Source organism: Callionymus lyra, chromosome 7 (genome assembly GCF_982586985.1).
Source record: "Callionymus lyra chromosome 7, fCalLyr1.hap1.1, whole genome shotgun sequence".
Taxonomy (NCBI): Eukaryota; Metazoa; Chordata; class Actinopteri; order Syngnathiformes; family Callionymidae; genus Callionymus; species Callionymus lyra.
This window is the reverse complement of record NC_141824.1, coordinates 20336342-20350498: the sequence shown is the minus strand read 5'-3', so window position 1 is coordinate 20350498 and position 14157 is coordinate 20336342. Positions and strand designations below refer to the sequence as shown.

The 14157-nt window shown below is 40.4% G+C and overlaps 1 protein-coding gene across 8 annotated transcripts in view; it reads right to left on the bottom strand.

The window, feature by feature from the left end:
* The window catches only part of mark4b (MAP/microtubule affinity-regulating kinase 4b), a 38573-nt gene that overhangs the window by 4203 nt on the left and 20213 nt on the right, over window positions 1-14157 (bottom strand). For 4 of the 8 annotated variants that reach the window (XM_087795113.1, XM_087795120.1, XM_087795112.1 and 1 more), the window contains exons 4-16: window positions 8213-8261; window positions 8076-8141; window positions 7804-7874; window positions 7588-7644; window positions 6528-6764; window positions 6285-6404; window positions 5328-5427; window positions 5066-5175; window positions 4680-4869; window positions 4407-4615; window positions 3928-4031; window positions 1445-1720; window positions 966-1048 (exon numbers count right to left, since the gene is read on the bottom strand). In XM_087795113.1, the coding sequence (XP_087651239.1) occupies window positions 966-1048; window positions 1445-1720; window positions 3928-4031; window positions 4407-4615; window positions 4680-4869; window positions 5066-5175; window positions 5328-5427; window positions 6285-6404; window positions 6528-6764; window positions 7588-7644; window positions 7804-7874; window positions 8076-8141; window positions 8213-8261 (1672 nt within the window). The remainder of the gene's footprint in view (window positions 1-965; window positions 1049-1444; window positions 1721-3927; window positions 4032-4406; window positions 4616-4679; window positions 4870-5065; window positions 5176-5327; window positions 5428-6284; window positions 6405-6527; window positions 6765-7587; window positions 7645-7803; window positions 7875-8075; window positions 8142-8212; window positions 8262-14157) is intronic. The other 4 variants (XM_087795117.1, XM_087795118.1, XM_087795114.1 and 1 more) reach the window with 2 other exon arrangements.

The following is a 14157-nucleotide window of genomic DNA, read 5'->3' as shown; positions in this document are numbered from 1 at the left end:
CAAACTCTAGAATCTACTCAAACACATGATACTGTAAGAAATCCTTCGAGTCTACAGTGATGGTTTCAGTGCAGTCAGCGACACAAGTGAAGACAGACGGAGAGAGACAGACGGCTAAGGGTCGGAGATTTAGTCGACAGGAACATGCTCACACGTAGAGCACGTTATAAGTGAATACCAACACATTTGGTATTGGGCTTTGGGTCACATCCTGTGTGTGCTTCGCTACCAAACAACAGAACATGTCGTTGATAAAAGGTAGAAGATCAGCTTAGAAATAGGATCCAGCAGTCAACCTTAACTCTTATTTTAGTTCTGGGGGGGATTTGGGATATAGAAGAGAAAGGTGACGATTCTTAAAAACAATCAAGGAGAAGCGTCCGATGAAACTTTCACCAATGATTCATTGATGAAAATATTGACATTTTTAATAAGCTAATTTGAAAATGGCGATGGTACTTTAAATTTTAATCAAAGAATAAAAAACACAAGCTTCGTACAAAAGTTTTGTACAAAGAGTTTTTCCAGAATAAAAGGAATATAGAAAAATATTATTTATAGTATATTTACCTGTGTATCAAACTGATATTTTTTTCTGTTAGTTGAAGTCCTTCTATAATTGTTGACGTACAGGAATCCAAATTCCTCATCTTATATTTAACACTATAATCTTCACAGGTCAATAAATCTACATGTATCCACTTTGATTTTGAGTCGACCATCATTCTGGCCACATAACGTGAGTTGGCAGGCCAGATTTGGCCCCCGGGTCATGAGTTTAAAGATGGTACGTTATGGGACTGAGCACCAGTGTTCATCCCAGATGACTTGATCATTTTGGGTGAAGCTAAACTCCGACCGGCAGCGAGTGAAGAGTGAGCGGTGGTGAAGAGGCAGACAGACAGTCAGACGGACAGACAGACAGACAGCAGCAGCCAGTGTAAACACAGGAAAGGAAGACTTACTAACTGTTTTTGTCCCTTGTGGGAGGGTGCAGCCCGACATGGATTTGTTTGAGCTCTGACGCTTAGAGGGGTCAAGAGTGACCCTGGGAGGAGAGAGCCAGAGAGAGAGAGAGAGAGAAAGAAAGAGAAGGAGAGAGGGATGCCCGAAAAAAACGGAGAAGAAATAAATAAAAAGCAGAGTTAGAGAGACAATAAACGGGTCAGAAGCAAGTGAAAGCGAAGACTGCAGACAGTGGTTAAAAGTGATAGTTGAGGGGAAAACAAAGGTTAGGAAAAGCAAAAGTTGTTAACAAATCAAATAAACATACAAAGCAACAATAAGCAGCAGGTCAGAACCGACTGTGACAGAAACACGTCCATCTCAGCGAGTCTTAAATCAGAGGTGGACGAACTCAGGAGGATTAAGAGATGATCGGTGGTTAGTGCTGATAGAGAAGCAGAAGAAAAAACAAAACAACCCTCCTCCCTGCTCCTCTTACCTGCGAGTCAGCTTGGAGGTGAGCTTGCTGAGGAGGTTGCTGGTGGCTCTGGTCCTGGCGTGGGGGAGGGGGCTGGAGTCGTGGGATGGCGTCGGAGAGGACGGGGGAGCGTGGGACGGAGGTCTCCGGTCCCGGATCTGCCCGCCGTGGAAGGTGCTCCTCACCGTGGTTCCCCTGGAGAGACGGGAGGAGAGGGTGGAGGAGGAGGAGACCCCTGACGCTCCAGCGATGCTGTGCGTGGAGGGGGAGGCAGGTGGGAGGCGGTGGGATATCGAACTATTAGAAAAGAGGGAGAAGAGACAAACATCAGGAGCTTTTGGTGGCAGCTGTAACGAGGGTGAAAACACTGGGGTACTTTTATTTTGAAAACAGGAAACAGAAGTCAACCCTTGTACCCAGTGGTGTCTCTAGCTTGAACAGTTAATTTCAGGTAAAGCACCGACTCTTCTGGAGTCGGATTTACAATTGTCAAAGTGAAAATAGCATCTTATTTCACACTTATTCCAGTTTCCTTCCATGTAGGCTTTTGTTTATACTTTATCCCTTGTGTTGCCCCTGGGTCAAGGTGACCCGGGGGCCCAAAACAAATGTGTTTGAGGCATCGCTTGTGTTGTCTCAAGGTGAAGGACCTGCACCACTGCATATATATATTTCTGGTAGCCATGGCCACCGGGTCATCTTGACCCAGAGGCAACACAAGGGTTAAAAGGCATTTGACTATTTAAAAGTATTTTAAATTGTCCCCAATGTGGAAATAACAAAATGATTATAAATCAATCAATAATATTTCAACCTGCTTTATAAATAAAGTTTGTTTTGTACATCATATTTGATTGATTAATTGAATAAAAATAGGTTAAAATGACTTCTGTTTCTTCCCAGGGTGACTGGTGCGGATTTAAAAAACTACAAATATATAGTTGTAACCCGACTCTTTTTGAGGGGCAAAAACACTGTAACAAAATGGAAAGAAATACAAGTTTCTAAATACACTTTGACCTGATGGGGGCCACATAAATACACTCCAAGGGCCGCACTTTGCCGAGGTCTGCTCTAAAGAAAGCGTCAATTAAGAACGGCTTCTCTACATTATGTGTGCGCACGAGAGGACGTTGATGCCATTTACACAACATCAGGTTGACATGGAGCAAATGTGGCAGAAGACACAATCACAGGGGGGGCGAGTCCACCCGTCATTCTTCCATCATCTCTGAGAACAGAAACAAAATGAACCACCCACTGGGCTCGGCTTCCTTTCATCCCACCCACCCATTCGGTCACTCTCACGCGCACACGCCGACACGCACGAGGAGAGACGGAGGCTGTCGGTGGCCTCGGGCTGCTTTTCATAACGCTCCAGATAGCACCGACACATGGAGCTCAACTGGGACAGAACCGATGGTCGGGCCGTGCTGGAGTGCAGCCGGTCTGGAGCGAAATCGTTAGACGTCGATGCGATTTGCAGCTGCAGAGAAAAGTGCTTTCCTTGTTTTGTCAACATCACGGTGAATATCACGCAGGAGGCTTCACTACATATTACTTTAATTACGCTATCATATAGAAGTACATTAGTAATAGTAAGTATAAAGTAAAAGAGAAAACATGGAAATGTTTTTCTAAAGCTTTTATATCATTATATATACTTTATTTTATTTCAAGTGTCAGATAAATGTGCAAAATTTGATGGTAAGGGATTTTTGTTACAAAATATTTGTATTTAATTTAATTTATTGAGGCATGACTTTTAAATTGATCAATTGATTTAATAATAAAAGCGTTTGATCTCTTTCACCGAACCTTCTCATCATATTCATATCCTTCCACACTGTAATTATTTATCACACAAGCGTTATGAGACAAATAAGTAAATACATTATAATTCGGATTTAAAAACAATAAACAAATGCAGAGGTCTTACTAAAGACTTTCTATGGATCAATATACATGCTAAAGAAAGTCAAATATTTATAAGTTGAAACCTAAAAAGTACTTTATGAAGTACTATAATGAAAAGAAAGACCAAAAAGTTGAGGACAAATGCAGGTAAATGGTTCTTTTACTTGTACATTAGAAACAACAACTTCAAAATGTATATCGAGACTCTGGCATCACTAATATCTTATATTGACCTTATAAACATAAACCGGGTGGTAACAGGAGAACCTTCACACACCACTATCGTGTTGACTTTCAGCACAGACAACAGAGTGGAGTCAGAGTCCCTGGAGTAAACCTGGGTGGATGTGAGGAAAGCTGGCGCGGTGCCTGCATCACCCAGAGGCCTGTCAATGTGATGCCATGCTGGACGGTTGACGGGCAGAACATGTGCATCCTGTGCTTTTAGGTTCATGATCATCGATCTGACAGCCGGTGAATGTTGCACTCCATGTGCTAGCCACGACAGAGTAGCAGCAGAAGAGGAAACGCTTCTCGATAAACAACATTGAATAAAGGACGTTTGAAGGATTTTTGTCGTTTCTAACCTGTTTTCTTTGCCGTTCTGCAGCAGGGACGCTCTATCGGTGCCGGATCGGTCCGTACAGACGTACGTGTTCCGCCGGGTCATGGCACTAGCAGGGATGTTATTCTGTTGAACACAATTTGTTCAGGTTATTGTGGAGTCAGGATTAATTTACAACCAATAATACAACCAAACCGCTTGATGAGTATGTTTCATGAGCTCTTGCAAATGTTAAATTGTCACTTTGTAAATATAAATCTACATTTTACATCATTTTTTAGGATATGAACAATTTCTCAATGTCTGATATATATAATAACCTTATTTTAATTTTAAAAATATAATTTCTTGAACCAAATATTGATTTATTTCACCATAAAACAATGTTCTTATTATCAACTATATGGTTGAAAAAATGTGTCTTCATGATATTAAGGTGTGTTTGCAGACGATTCAAGTAAAAATCCAGACTACATCGGATGATACTGATGCTGTAATTACCGTGGTTGTGTTGACCTCTTTGCGTCGGTCGGGGATCTCGGCTTTATTCGGGTTGTGAGCCGAGCTGACCATGGGACTGGAGGGAGTCGGAATGCTGCGAGAGCTCACGGTGCTGGGCTTCCGTATGGACAGTCGCTCCTCCTTCAGCCCCTCGCCCACGCCGCTGGGACTGCGTTTGGGATGCGTTGAACCCGGGACGCTCGGCCCACCTTTCAAAACACGAGTCAGTTCAGAGATCGGGATAAAAATCAGACTCGTGAACTAAATACTCACAGAAGTCCGAGTGGCGTCTTTGGCGTTGATAGGTGGAGGCGCTGCGCTGCGCCTTATGGCCAGAAGAGGAGGACTGGGCTCCGGATGAGGACGAGGACGTGGAGTGTTTGCTGGTTCCGTTGGTGATGGTCCCGGGTCGGACCCGAGCTAGACTCAGACTGCTTGCCGACCGAGAGACGCTGCCATCCGTCTGAGAATCAAACAGAAGATTCTTTATTAAGACTGAGGCTAGCTGAGAAGCTATGCTACATATTTGACAATGATTAAACGACTTATAGTCGATCCATCCTCGTTTATATTAGAAAAACTTTGTCTCTTGCATTATAAGACAAAGTCTCTTCATTTATTCTAGTATTTCATGAACTATGAATAAGTTGTGGTCTCACCTCAGTCTTGCGTGCGAGCAGCAGATACGTCGCCGTCACCTCATTGTACTTTTGCGACACCAGAGAGTCTCGGATCTCTTCCCTGGTGAAGCCCATTCCCACCATGACATCTACCACAGATTAAAGACCACATTAAAGACCACCATGAGTAAAAGTGAACAGGCTTCAAGAAACAAGGAATGAAATGAAGGAAATGGTTTTATTGTTGAATAATATTCATCTCCAGTGAAGCGACAAACATGAAGACAGAGGTTTCGCTCACCGATGCGGTTCCCGTCATTGAAGTCCTCCTCGGGTTCCGTGTGCGGCTTTAGCTCCTCCCCCTCGAAGCTGATGTTCAGCCACTTGTCCTTCATTATTTGCTGGTGGAAACAAAGACCAGTCAGGATGAAGATCATTTTAAATCCAGTTGTCAGTCAACACTCCAGCTGGGTTCTACATTTTAACAGAATGTTCCAAATCTCACTCAAAGCAGGTTCTACTGCTGACTCCTCTCAGTTCTTCTCAAATACAGGTCGAATGTATGCAGACTTTATTTATGCAAACAGGATTTGACATTTGAAACTGCAGTTGCTCTTCAGGTTTTCATGCTTTTAAGAAAATGAAATTGAATTTGTCCTCATTTAACTTAACTACATTAGCCCCAACCAAAGAGACAAGATTTAAACAGGCCATTTGGATAAAAATCATAGATTCACTGTCAAAATCCACTGAACTCATGTATCAGGTTCAATGAGTTCACTGAGAGGGAGTGAGACGAAGAGCATGCGCATCGGAAAACAAGTTTAGAGTGAGTTGTAGAGTGTCCATTGGTTATAATGGTTATAGTTAATGTGATTATGATTTAATTTGAGTTACAAGGCTAGTCAGAGAGGGTGGTTTTCTGTGTCACTCAAAAGTATGTTCTACGACTGCAGCTAAAAATACCTGAAATGAAAATTAAATTGATATATGGCAGAGAATGTGAATTTAAAGTGCAGGATTAGAAATGTATCATTTTTAATATGTAACACTGTTCAAATAACTCCTTCAGTTTGTGTACTTGTGTGAGTGAGTTCTGATTAAGTTAGAAATAAATTGGTCTTCTTCAAATTTGTCTTAATTTAATTTAAATTCACAGTAATGTTGAATAACAGCAAATATAGCTAATTTAAAATAAACCCACATGACTTTTATACAAACTGCAGTAGAAAAAAGTGCAACGGATCTTCATCCTCACCTCCAGTGAGCAGCGCTTGGTGGGGTTGAGGACCAGGAAGCGGCGCAGGATTCCCTCACAGTCTGTTGACATGTAGAAGGGAACACGGTACTTCCCTCTCAACACTCGCTCCCGCAGCTCCTGAAGACACATTCAGGTAAGTTTAACAAACCTTAAACCTTCACTGGTCAGGCACACATGACAAGACTGAAGGTTTCTAAAAGGTGAAAGTCTTTCGAAATAGTTGCTAGAAGCAGCACCGACCTTCAGGTTTTGTCCGTCGAATGGCAGTGAGCCGCTGACAAGCGTGTACAGGATGACGCCCAGACTCCAGATGTCCACCTCGGGGCCGTCGTACTTCTTCCCCTGGAAGAGCTCCGGGGCAGCGTAAGGCGGGGAACCACAGAACGTGTCCAGTTTGCTGCCTGCGGTGAACTCGTTGCTGAAGCCAAAATCCGCTATTTTGATGTTGGAGTTGAGGTCGAGGAGCAAGTTTTCAGCCTGTGAGAGCAAATACATTGTTACCATCAGAGTCTTCTTTGTGACTCAAACTATTGAGATTTTTAAATTAAACTTTTAACTAATCAACTAGTGTAATAAAGGGAATTGGATGGACCCTGGGCCTCAAGTTACAGTGATTTAAAAGTTCTTATCGGTAATCATCAAACAAAATCTACCAAATGTATCATCTATGTCCTTAACCTCCTCATGTTGATATTAAAGTTTTACAACATGCGTTGTGTTTTTTTGACCATTATTTATCAATAAAGTATTAAATATATTTTATTTAAATTCACTATTATTTGACCGAATTCACATTATCTACAGTTTAACCGAATTATTGACAGTAAAACTATGAAAGTTGATGGATGTTTCTGACTGCTACTGTTTTTTACGGTACATTACTTGATCAATATTGCTTGTTAAAGTTATTTTATCAAGGACTTTTCTCGGTTTCTCTTTTTCGAAACTTCTTATCCCTCAAACATTATATTGGCTAAAGTGAATAAAGTGATTTTATAATTTGATATTTTCATTATACACTCTTACTTTTTATGATCTATATTGAGAATCGTTTAGTATAATGTTAATAAAATGGAGAAAATAAATGTATACTGTCATGGCACCGATAAACTTCTTGACATTTTTATGTATTTTGGCCTCATGTTATTTTCCCTCCAACAAGTTAATATTCTTCTTCACAACTGTGGGAAATAAATGTACCCATGTAGAAGCATTTATGATGCATGGAAGTGACTCTGATTTGCAGGCTTTTAACAGCTAGAAAATAGGTGCCTTCATTAACATTGTATCATATCGTCACCTTCAAGTCTCTGTGAACGATGTGCTTCTGATGACAGTAGTGAACCGCTGAGACGATCTGTGGGGCAGAAGGGAGGAAACTGTTCATGTTCATTCAGAGGCAGATCAGATACGTGTGTGAGAACATAACAGGTCACTTATGATGGGGAATGTGAGGAGAAGCTGCTGGTATATTCAACTGAATCTAAATTCTTGTTGCTTTAAGTGTTCTGCCTACCTGTCTGAACTTGGCTCTGGCCTCTTTCTCCTTCATTCTTCCATGAGCCACGAGGTAGTCGAACACTTCGCCTGGAAGACACCAAGATTAAAATGAGTCGACTCGTTACAAAGACGCCATAAATAAAGCAGTTTTTACTATTCCTTTCCTTCTTTACAACACCCAAATATAACTTCAACATAAGCCTCTTGTGAAGTAAGATTAACAGAAGAATTAAGTTAGCTTCACAGATCGTGAACCGGGTCGATGATGCAGAAGTTGGTGTCACTCACCTCCGCTGGCGTACTCCATGATCAGGTAAAGAGTCTTCTCGGTCTCGATCACCTCGAACAGCTGGACTGTAGGACGAGGAGCAGCAGATGTTTGATCGCACGTCAAAAGTCAATCGAGCTCCTTCTGTTACTCTTACCTATGTTTGGGTGGTTGAGGGTTTTCATGATGCGTACCTCGCGGAACAACTGGAACACAAACAATCCAAAGGATTACTTGATGAAAAAGTCACTAGAAATTCACTTTCTAAAAACACAGAATTCAATCAATGAATCAACTTCAATGATTCAAGTTAATAAGGAAGTTCCAACAATGGGAATAGAAATAGCAAACACCGTCATTGGAAACCCTCTTCCCTTTTTCTTCTCTCTCCATCCCTGTCACTATTCTTCCTCCTAGCCTATCACATAGTCTGGTTTTGCTTAAGGTTTCTGCCCATTAAACGTTTTTCTCCTAGCTACTGTCGCTCATTGTGATTTGTTGCGTCCAATTTTTCTCTCCTTTTATTTAATGTGATTCAACTATGAAGTGTATTGTGATATCTCTGTCATGATTTGACACTTATTATTAATAATTTAATTGAACCTCATGGTGAGTTGGATCTGATTTACCTACAGTGCTGTCTCCAGCTGGTTCTGAATAGAGCTATACAATTAAATGATAAAACCTTTAAAACTTTCATGAATCCAGATGGAATTCAAAATCAACAACAACAGTCAATCATATTTATATTCTTTTTTCTATGGACAAGAAATATCCACAAATGGTGGATTTCATTTAAATTTAAGGGTGTAACGCTGTGGACAAGAAGAAAAGAAGACAAAGAGACAGAAAGACAGGTAATTAAGTTTGAAAACAAATAACCTTTACAAGTTTTATTTTTAAATAGCAAAGAATGATTGTTAAACATGTTATATCAAAATGGAAATGAATGTTCTTCATGACAATTTCATGAGTAATTCCTAAAAGAAAATCTACTAGATAATATATAGTGATCTCAATCCAAGTAAATGTATCAACAGAAGCCTTAATATGCCTTCAAATAAAAGATTCTCGAAACAGTCTGTCAAAATAGCACAACATCCTAGAAAAATACATGTATTTTAAAGTCAAACAACATTAAGTGTCTATGTCTGGCCACAATAAAAGCTGAGGCATTTTTATTTGACTGACAGAACTCTGTCCAAATGTTTGTTGATTTCAATGCGTTTTATAGTTAGAAATTGTGAGATGCAATTAATACATTTTATGACAAAGACCGTGGTCGACATGAAATTGCATGGAGAGCCACTAAGTCGCGTCAAACTGTTCAATCTCTCATTATGTTATGAATTATCGCGACTTTGGCAAAAGGAATTAAAATATTGATTGTTAAAATAAGATGTTTAACTTAAAAAGGTTGAAATACATTTCCATTCAAAGTGATTTGGACACAGATATGCTAGTAAGAGAAACTAGTTTGAAAAGTGCATTGTTGTGGAAGATTTAATGCTGAGCTCGGCTCCTTTGATGGGACTTGGATGCATCACGATTACTCGCTCTTTCAAATTACTTTGTTGATGTTGTGACAGGAATCCAGCGAGGAGATAAGTAAGGGTCAAAGACATTGGACGGCCGATCGCCAACTAAAATGACGACGGGTGCACAAAGTCAGGGGAGTATTAAATTGAACCAGAGGAGGTGGAGATGCTCGACCATCAAGGACAGAGCGGCTGCTGATGTGACGGTGAAAGAGGAGGTGCTGAAGGCTCATGTGAAGCGCTCCAAGATTCAGTTCCAGTATCAGAGAGGACAGACGGTGGTGAAAAGAGAAATGTGCGAAATGGATTCTCAGACGAGGGTCATCATCGGTGGTGGCGAGCAGCTATGCAAGGAGCCCGAGTGGACGAACGGCAACCTGCAGGAGATGTTGTACGAGCTGATACTGAAGTCGGAGCAGAACCTGGAGAAGCAGGCGGCAAAGATCAGTGAGGGCAGCCAAGTCCTGCGCTGGGAAATTGAGACGTTTGAGGCCAAACTCTCGACCAAGGCAGTCCATCAGGAAGACAACTATCACAGGAGCATGAAAATGGAGCTCCATAAGAAGATCACGCTCAACAAAGAGAACTTGCAGAAACAGAAACTAGAAAACCGGAAGATTCTTTCTGCTCTCAAAAAGATAGAGGCAGAAAAGGTTGTTTTCCAGAAGGCTATGCAGATGAAACAGGTGGAGACTAGCCGGGCCGACTTGTGGTACAGCTGGGAGTTGCTGGACAACCAATGCGTCGTAGACAACAAGGCTCTCCTGAGCGAGATACAGAAGCTCCGGATCAGGATCCGCAACGAAGAGGCTCTTCAACAGGAGGCCCTGAACAGGAACATGGACATGGAGCGGGAGCAGCATTTGAAGCATCTGCTGCAGGAGAACCAGAATCTGGCTGTAGCTCTGAAGAAGACAGATGAGCAGATCGTCGCGTTTCAGGAGCACCAGGTGAAGAGGGAGGAGGACTGGACTGAGAGGGAAAGTTCTTTGGAGGTGAAGGTGGAAGAGCTGGAGACCAGGGTGAAGAAGAAGAGACAAGACAAGAAGAGGAAGAAGAAGAAGGGCGACTGGCTGTTTGGAATATTTACCCGACGGTGACAGAAGTGTCACTCAACAGTGGTTCCGAACTTTGGGAAGTCCAACATCAGATCTTAGAGGTTTTGCAGTTTTTAATCCAAGTATAAGATGTAAGTTGCTGTAGGTCCTTGTACAGTAAAACACACATTCTAACCACCTATACAGTACAATTGATAAAATCAATGTACACATGACTCAAACTCATCCTGTAAAGTTCAAGTACGACTTTAACTATAACCATTATCACTACTTCTACTATCATTTTAAACGTCTCATGTCATCAAGACACCCTTCTCTTCAGGAACTGTCCAACCATCCTCTGATCAAGTTGATCCCTCATACTTGTGCTTCTAGTCCTGGCGATCCATCGTTGGGATCAAACATTGAGTTTGATTCAGACAAACCATCATACGACTAACGCGTCAGGTCTATTTGGGTCCTCAACCATAGTCTACCCGTGACTCGGCTGGTTTGTTGGCGACGAAAAGTGACGTTCACATGTTCTCCTGGAACACGCTTGTGAACGGATCCTTAGAAGTTATTGTTGTGTGTGTTTGTCATCAACGTGTCTCGGAGCTCGAGGAAACTCGATTGTTGATGAATAAATAGGATTTTAATTCATATTTGTTTGTTCATTTTTCTAAAGTAGAAACAAGTATTTCCTCTCTGAATGAAAAATATTTATTGATAAACATTGTGTAAATGAAGAAAATACGTTTTCATTCATGTCAATATTGATGAGTTGGTGGACAACAGGTTTCAAGTAACCGTAAGAAAGAAAGGTAAGCAAATTTGGGCAAAATTCTCAAGGCTTTAAGTACAATATTCCTGAAAGATTTGTAGTAAAAAGAAAATAAATGACTTTTGAGACAGAAACATAGCTTTCAAAACATAACGATGCATTCAAACAAAAGTACAAAGCTGCAGTGATGAGTTTACTGAGAGGGTGTGAGACAACGAGGACGCAGTATTTTAGTATTAATAGTATTAATTGAGTAAGAATGCAGGTCAGAGATGGTGTATGTGTATGTGAAATATGTGCATCACTTTTTTTGGTCTTGCTTAGAACCATAAATAAACTAAATCTGTTTCAGTTTAGATACTCTTCAGGTAATACCACAGACATAAACACACCTCAACATTGCAGGAAAAAAAGTCAAGCTCAAATTTAATATCTCAGTTTGATTATTTTCTGTTTAGAGTTATAAACAAATGACAACGTTTAATAAAACTATTAATGCAGTCAAACCCGCACAAAATAACTAAATAACTGCAGATATTAAAATGCAGCCTTGAGAAGTTAAACAAGTGATCAATCACAGCATATTTTTAACAGTCGTAGAATTAAATCAACCCTTTCATGAATAGATTTGTATCCTGGTTACACTAATACAATATACTAATCAGTTTTTGTTTTTATTTTATTTTTCCTCAAAGGCAGGAATTGGAGCTTCTCTTGCCCAGCTTTTGTCCTTCAGCCGATTCAATCTGTAAAAAGGTCTCAGAGACTGATCTCAGTAAGTGGTAGTTTCACTGCCGTCCAAGGAGTCACTTGTGGCATAAACAAGGAAAAGAGGCAAATTATATTGAAAATCCCAACCTCATATCTTTTATTGATCTCTAAACGGCGGTAAATGCTCTTTTCCATAAATAGTCACAAGGACGCAGTGATGCAAGCACAAACAGTTGAGAAAGACGCTGTAAAAAAAGAGCACAATATTCCCCTCTTTTTATCATCCAGACTGAAGGGTGTCCCTGGGTCGGGGGGGGGGGTCCAGTCCCGAGGGTGTCATTCATCTCAGCTGCCTCCGCTTGAGTGCTGCGGTTAAATCACACCGTCATTCAATTAATTTAAATCATTCCTTAGATGTCACTAGGAAGTACCACGGCTGACCTTTTATAACGTGATATTCCGAGAAGAAGAGTTAAAGGGAAATGTTGTTGGCAATCTTACGTCATCTTTGCGTAATTAGTGAAAGAGTGAGACGTTCAAGTGCGTAGTTTACATCAGCCTGTGACCACAAGGACACGCCGGTCACTCGAACACCAAGATGTCCCGACAAATACATTCGTTTTAAAACCTGTTTCATGAGGCACACGAGACCTTTATAGCAAGAAGTCCGCAAGGAAGTAATTAAGGAAGCTTGAGAAGAATGAATGAACACGTCTTGTAAATCATTCATCCATATGAACCTCAGATCTTGTGGCCAGCAAGGAAAGTTCTAAAAGGGATTTCGAATCGGAAACCAGAGTCCATGTCCGTCTTCACCAGCTGATCTGGCTTATGCTGTTTGGAATACATCCAAAAGGAGGACAATTACATTTCCCAAGGGGCCACGTTATATATTATATATAATATATATATATATAGTTCATGTCAACTGCCTTTTAATGATGCAGGAGGGCAGCTGATCTGCTTTGAGTCGCTCCTATATGACATGTGATGTCTTCTCTTAAGTTGCTTTCATGGGGTCAAAGTCTGTTTGGGGAACAAAATAAAAGCACGCTTTTAAAAGTATGTGGTCCATGCACTTCATATAAGGTGATGACGTCAAAAAATGTTTAACGATCGTTTTCATGATAACGAAACTGCAATTGAAGGTTTGGGGCTGTTACTTGAAGTATTCCATTGTACAGTTACAAAAGTATTATTTGTAGTCAAACACGTTCAGCAAATTAATGTCTTAGTCACATGTAGCCTGGTCATTCCATAGTGGGAAAGTCTTGTGTGTCGCCAGACCAGAGAGCTTGGAAAACAATCTGATTGACAAAGATCTTATTTTTGATATGAAGTGTGTTGTACAAAGTGCCCTTTCAAAAATTCAGTTGAATTTTTGTTCACTCATAAAAAACGCTTTTTAAAAAGTTGTTTGCGTTCCAACATTACTACTGGGCAGCTAATGCTAATGCTAATGCTAATGCCCCCGTCAATTAGAACTATGCATTCCCCGGTGAGCCTATGGGCACAACACCAGCCTGAGTAGCTATTGAGCAGGATATCTGTTGGACTTCACTTCAAACCCAAAAAAAAAAAAAAAATCTTGGTTTTATAGCAAAAAAACTTGACTCTTCAGTTTTCCGAGCATGGAAGAGAAAGGGACTTATTTCTTTTAAAGACTTGTATACTGACAATTTCTTTTTGCATCATTTGCTGTCAATGCCGTAATTTTTCTTCTTCATTTTTGGCTTGCAAAACATATTTATTTATTTATACCATATTCATTTTATGGTTTATAGTTCAATAATATTTGTTTTATATATAAATATATATATATATATATATATATATATATATATATATATATATATATATATATATATATATTTTTTTTATTTACAATTAACAAGAAAACATTCAGGGTGTTTTAATTTGTGGGTTGCAATTGGACTTCCGGGGTCAAGTCATGAAATCCTGCGGGTTCCCAGATTACACTGAGAACGAGAGGATACAGTCGACTCCAGCAGCTTTTAGATCTGATGTTTGA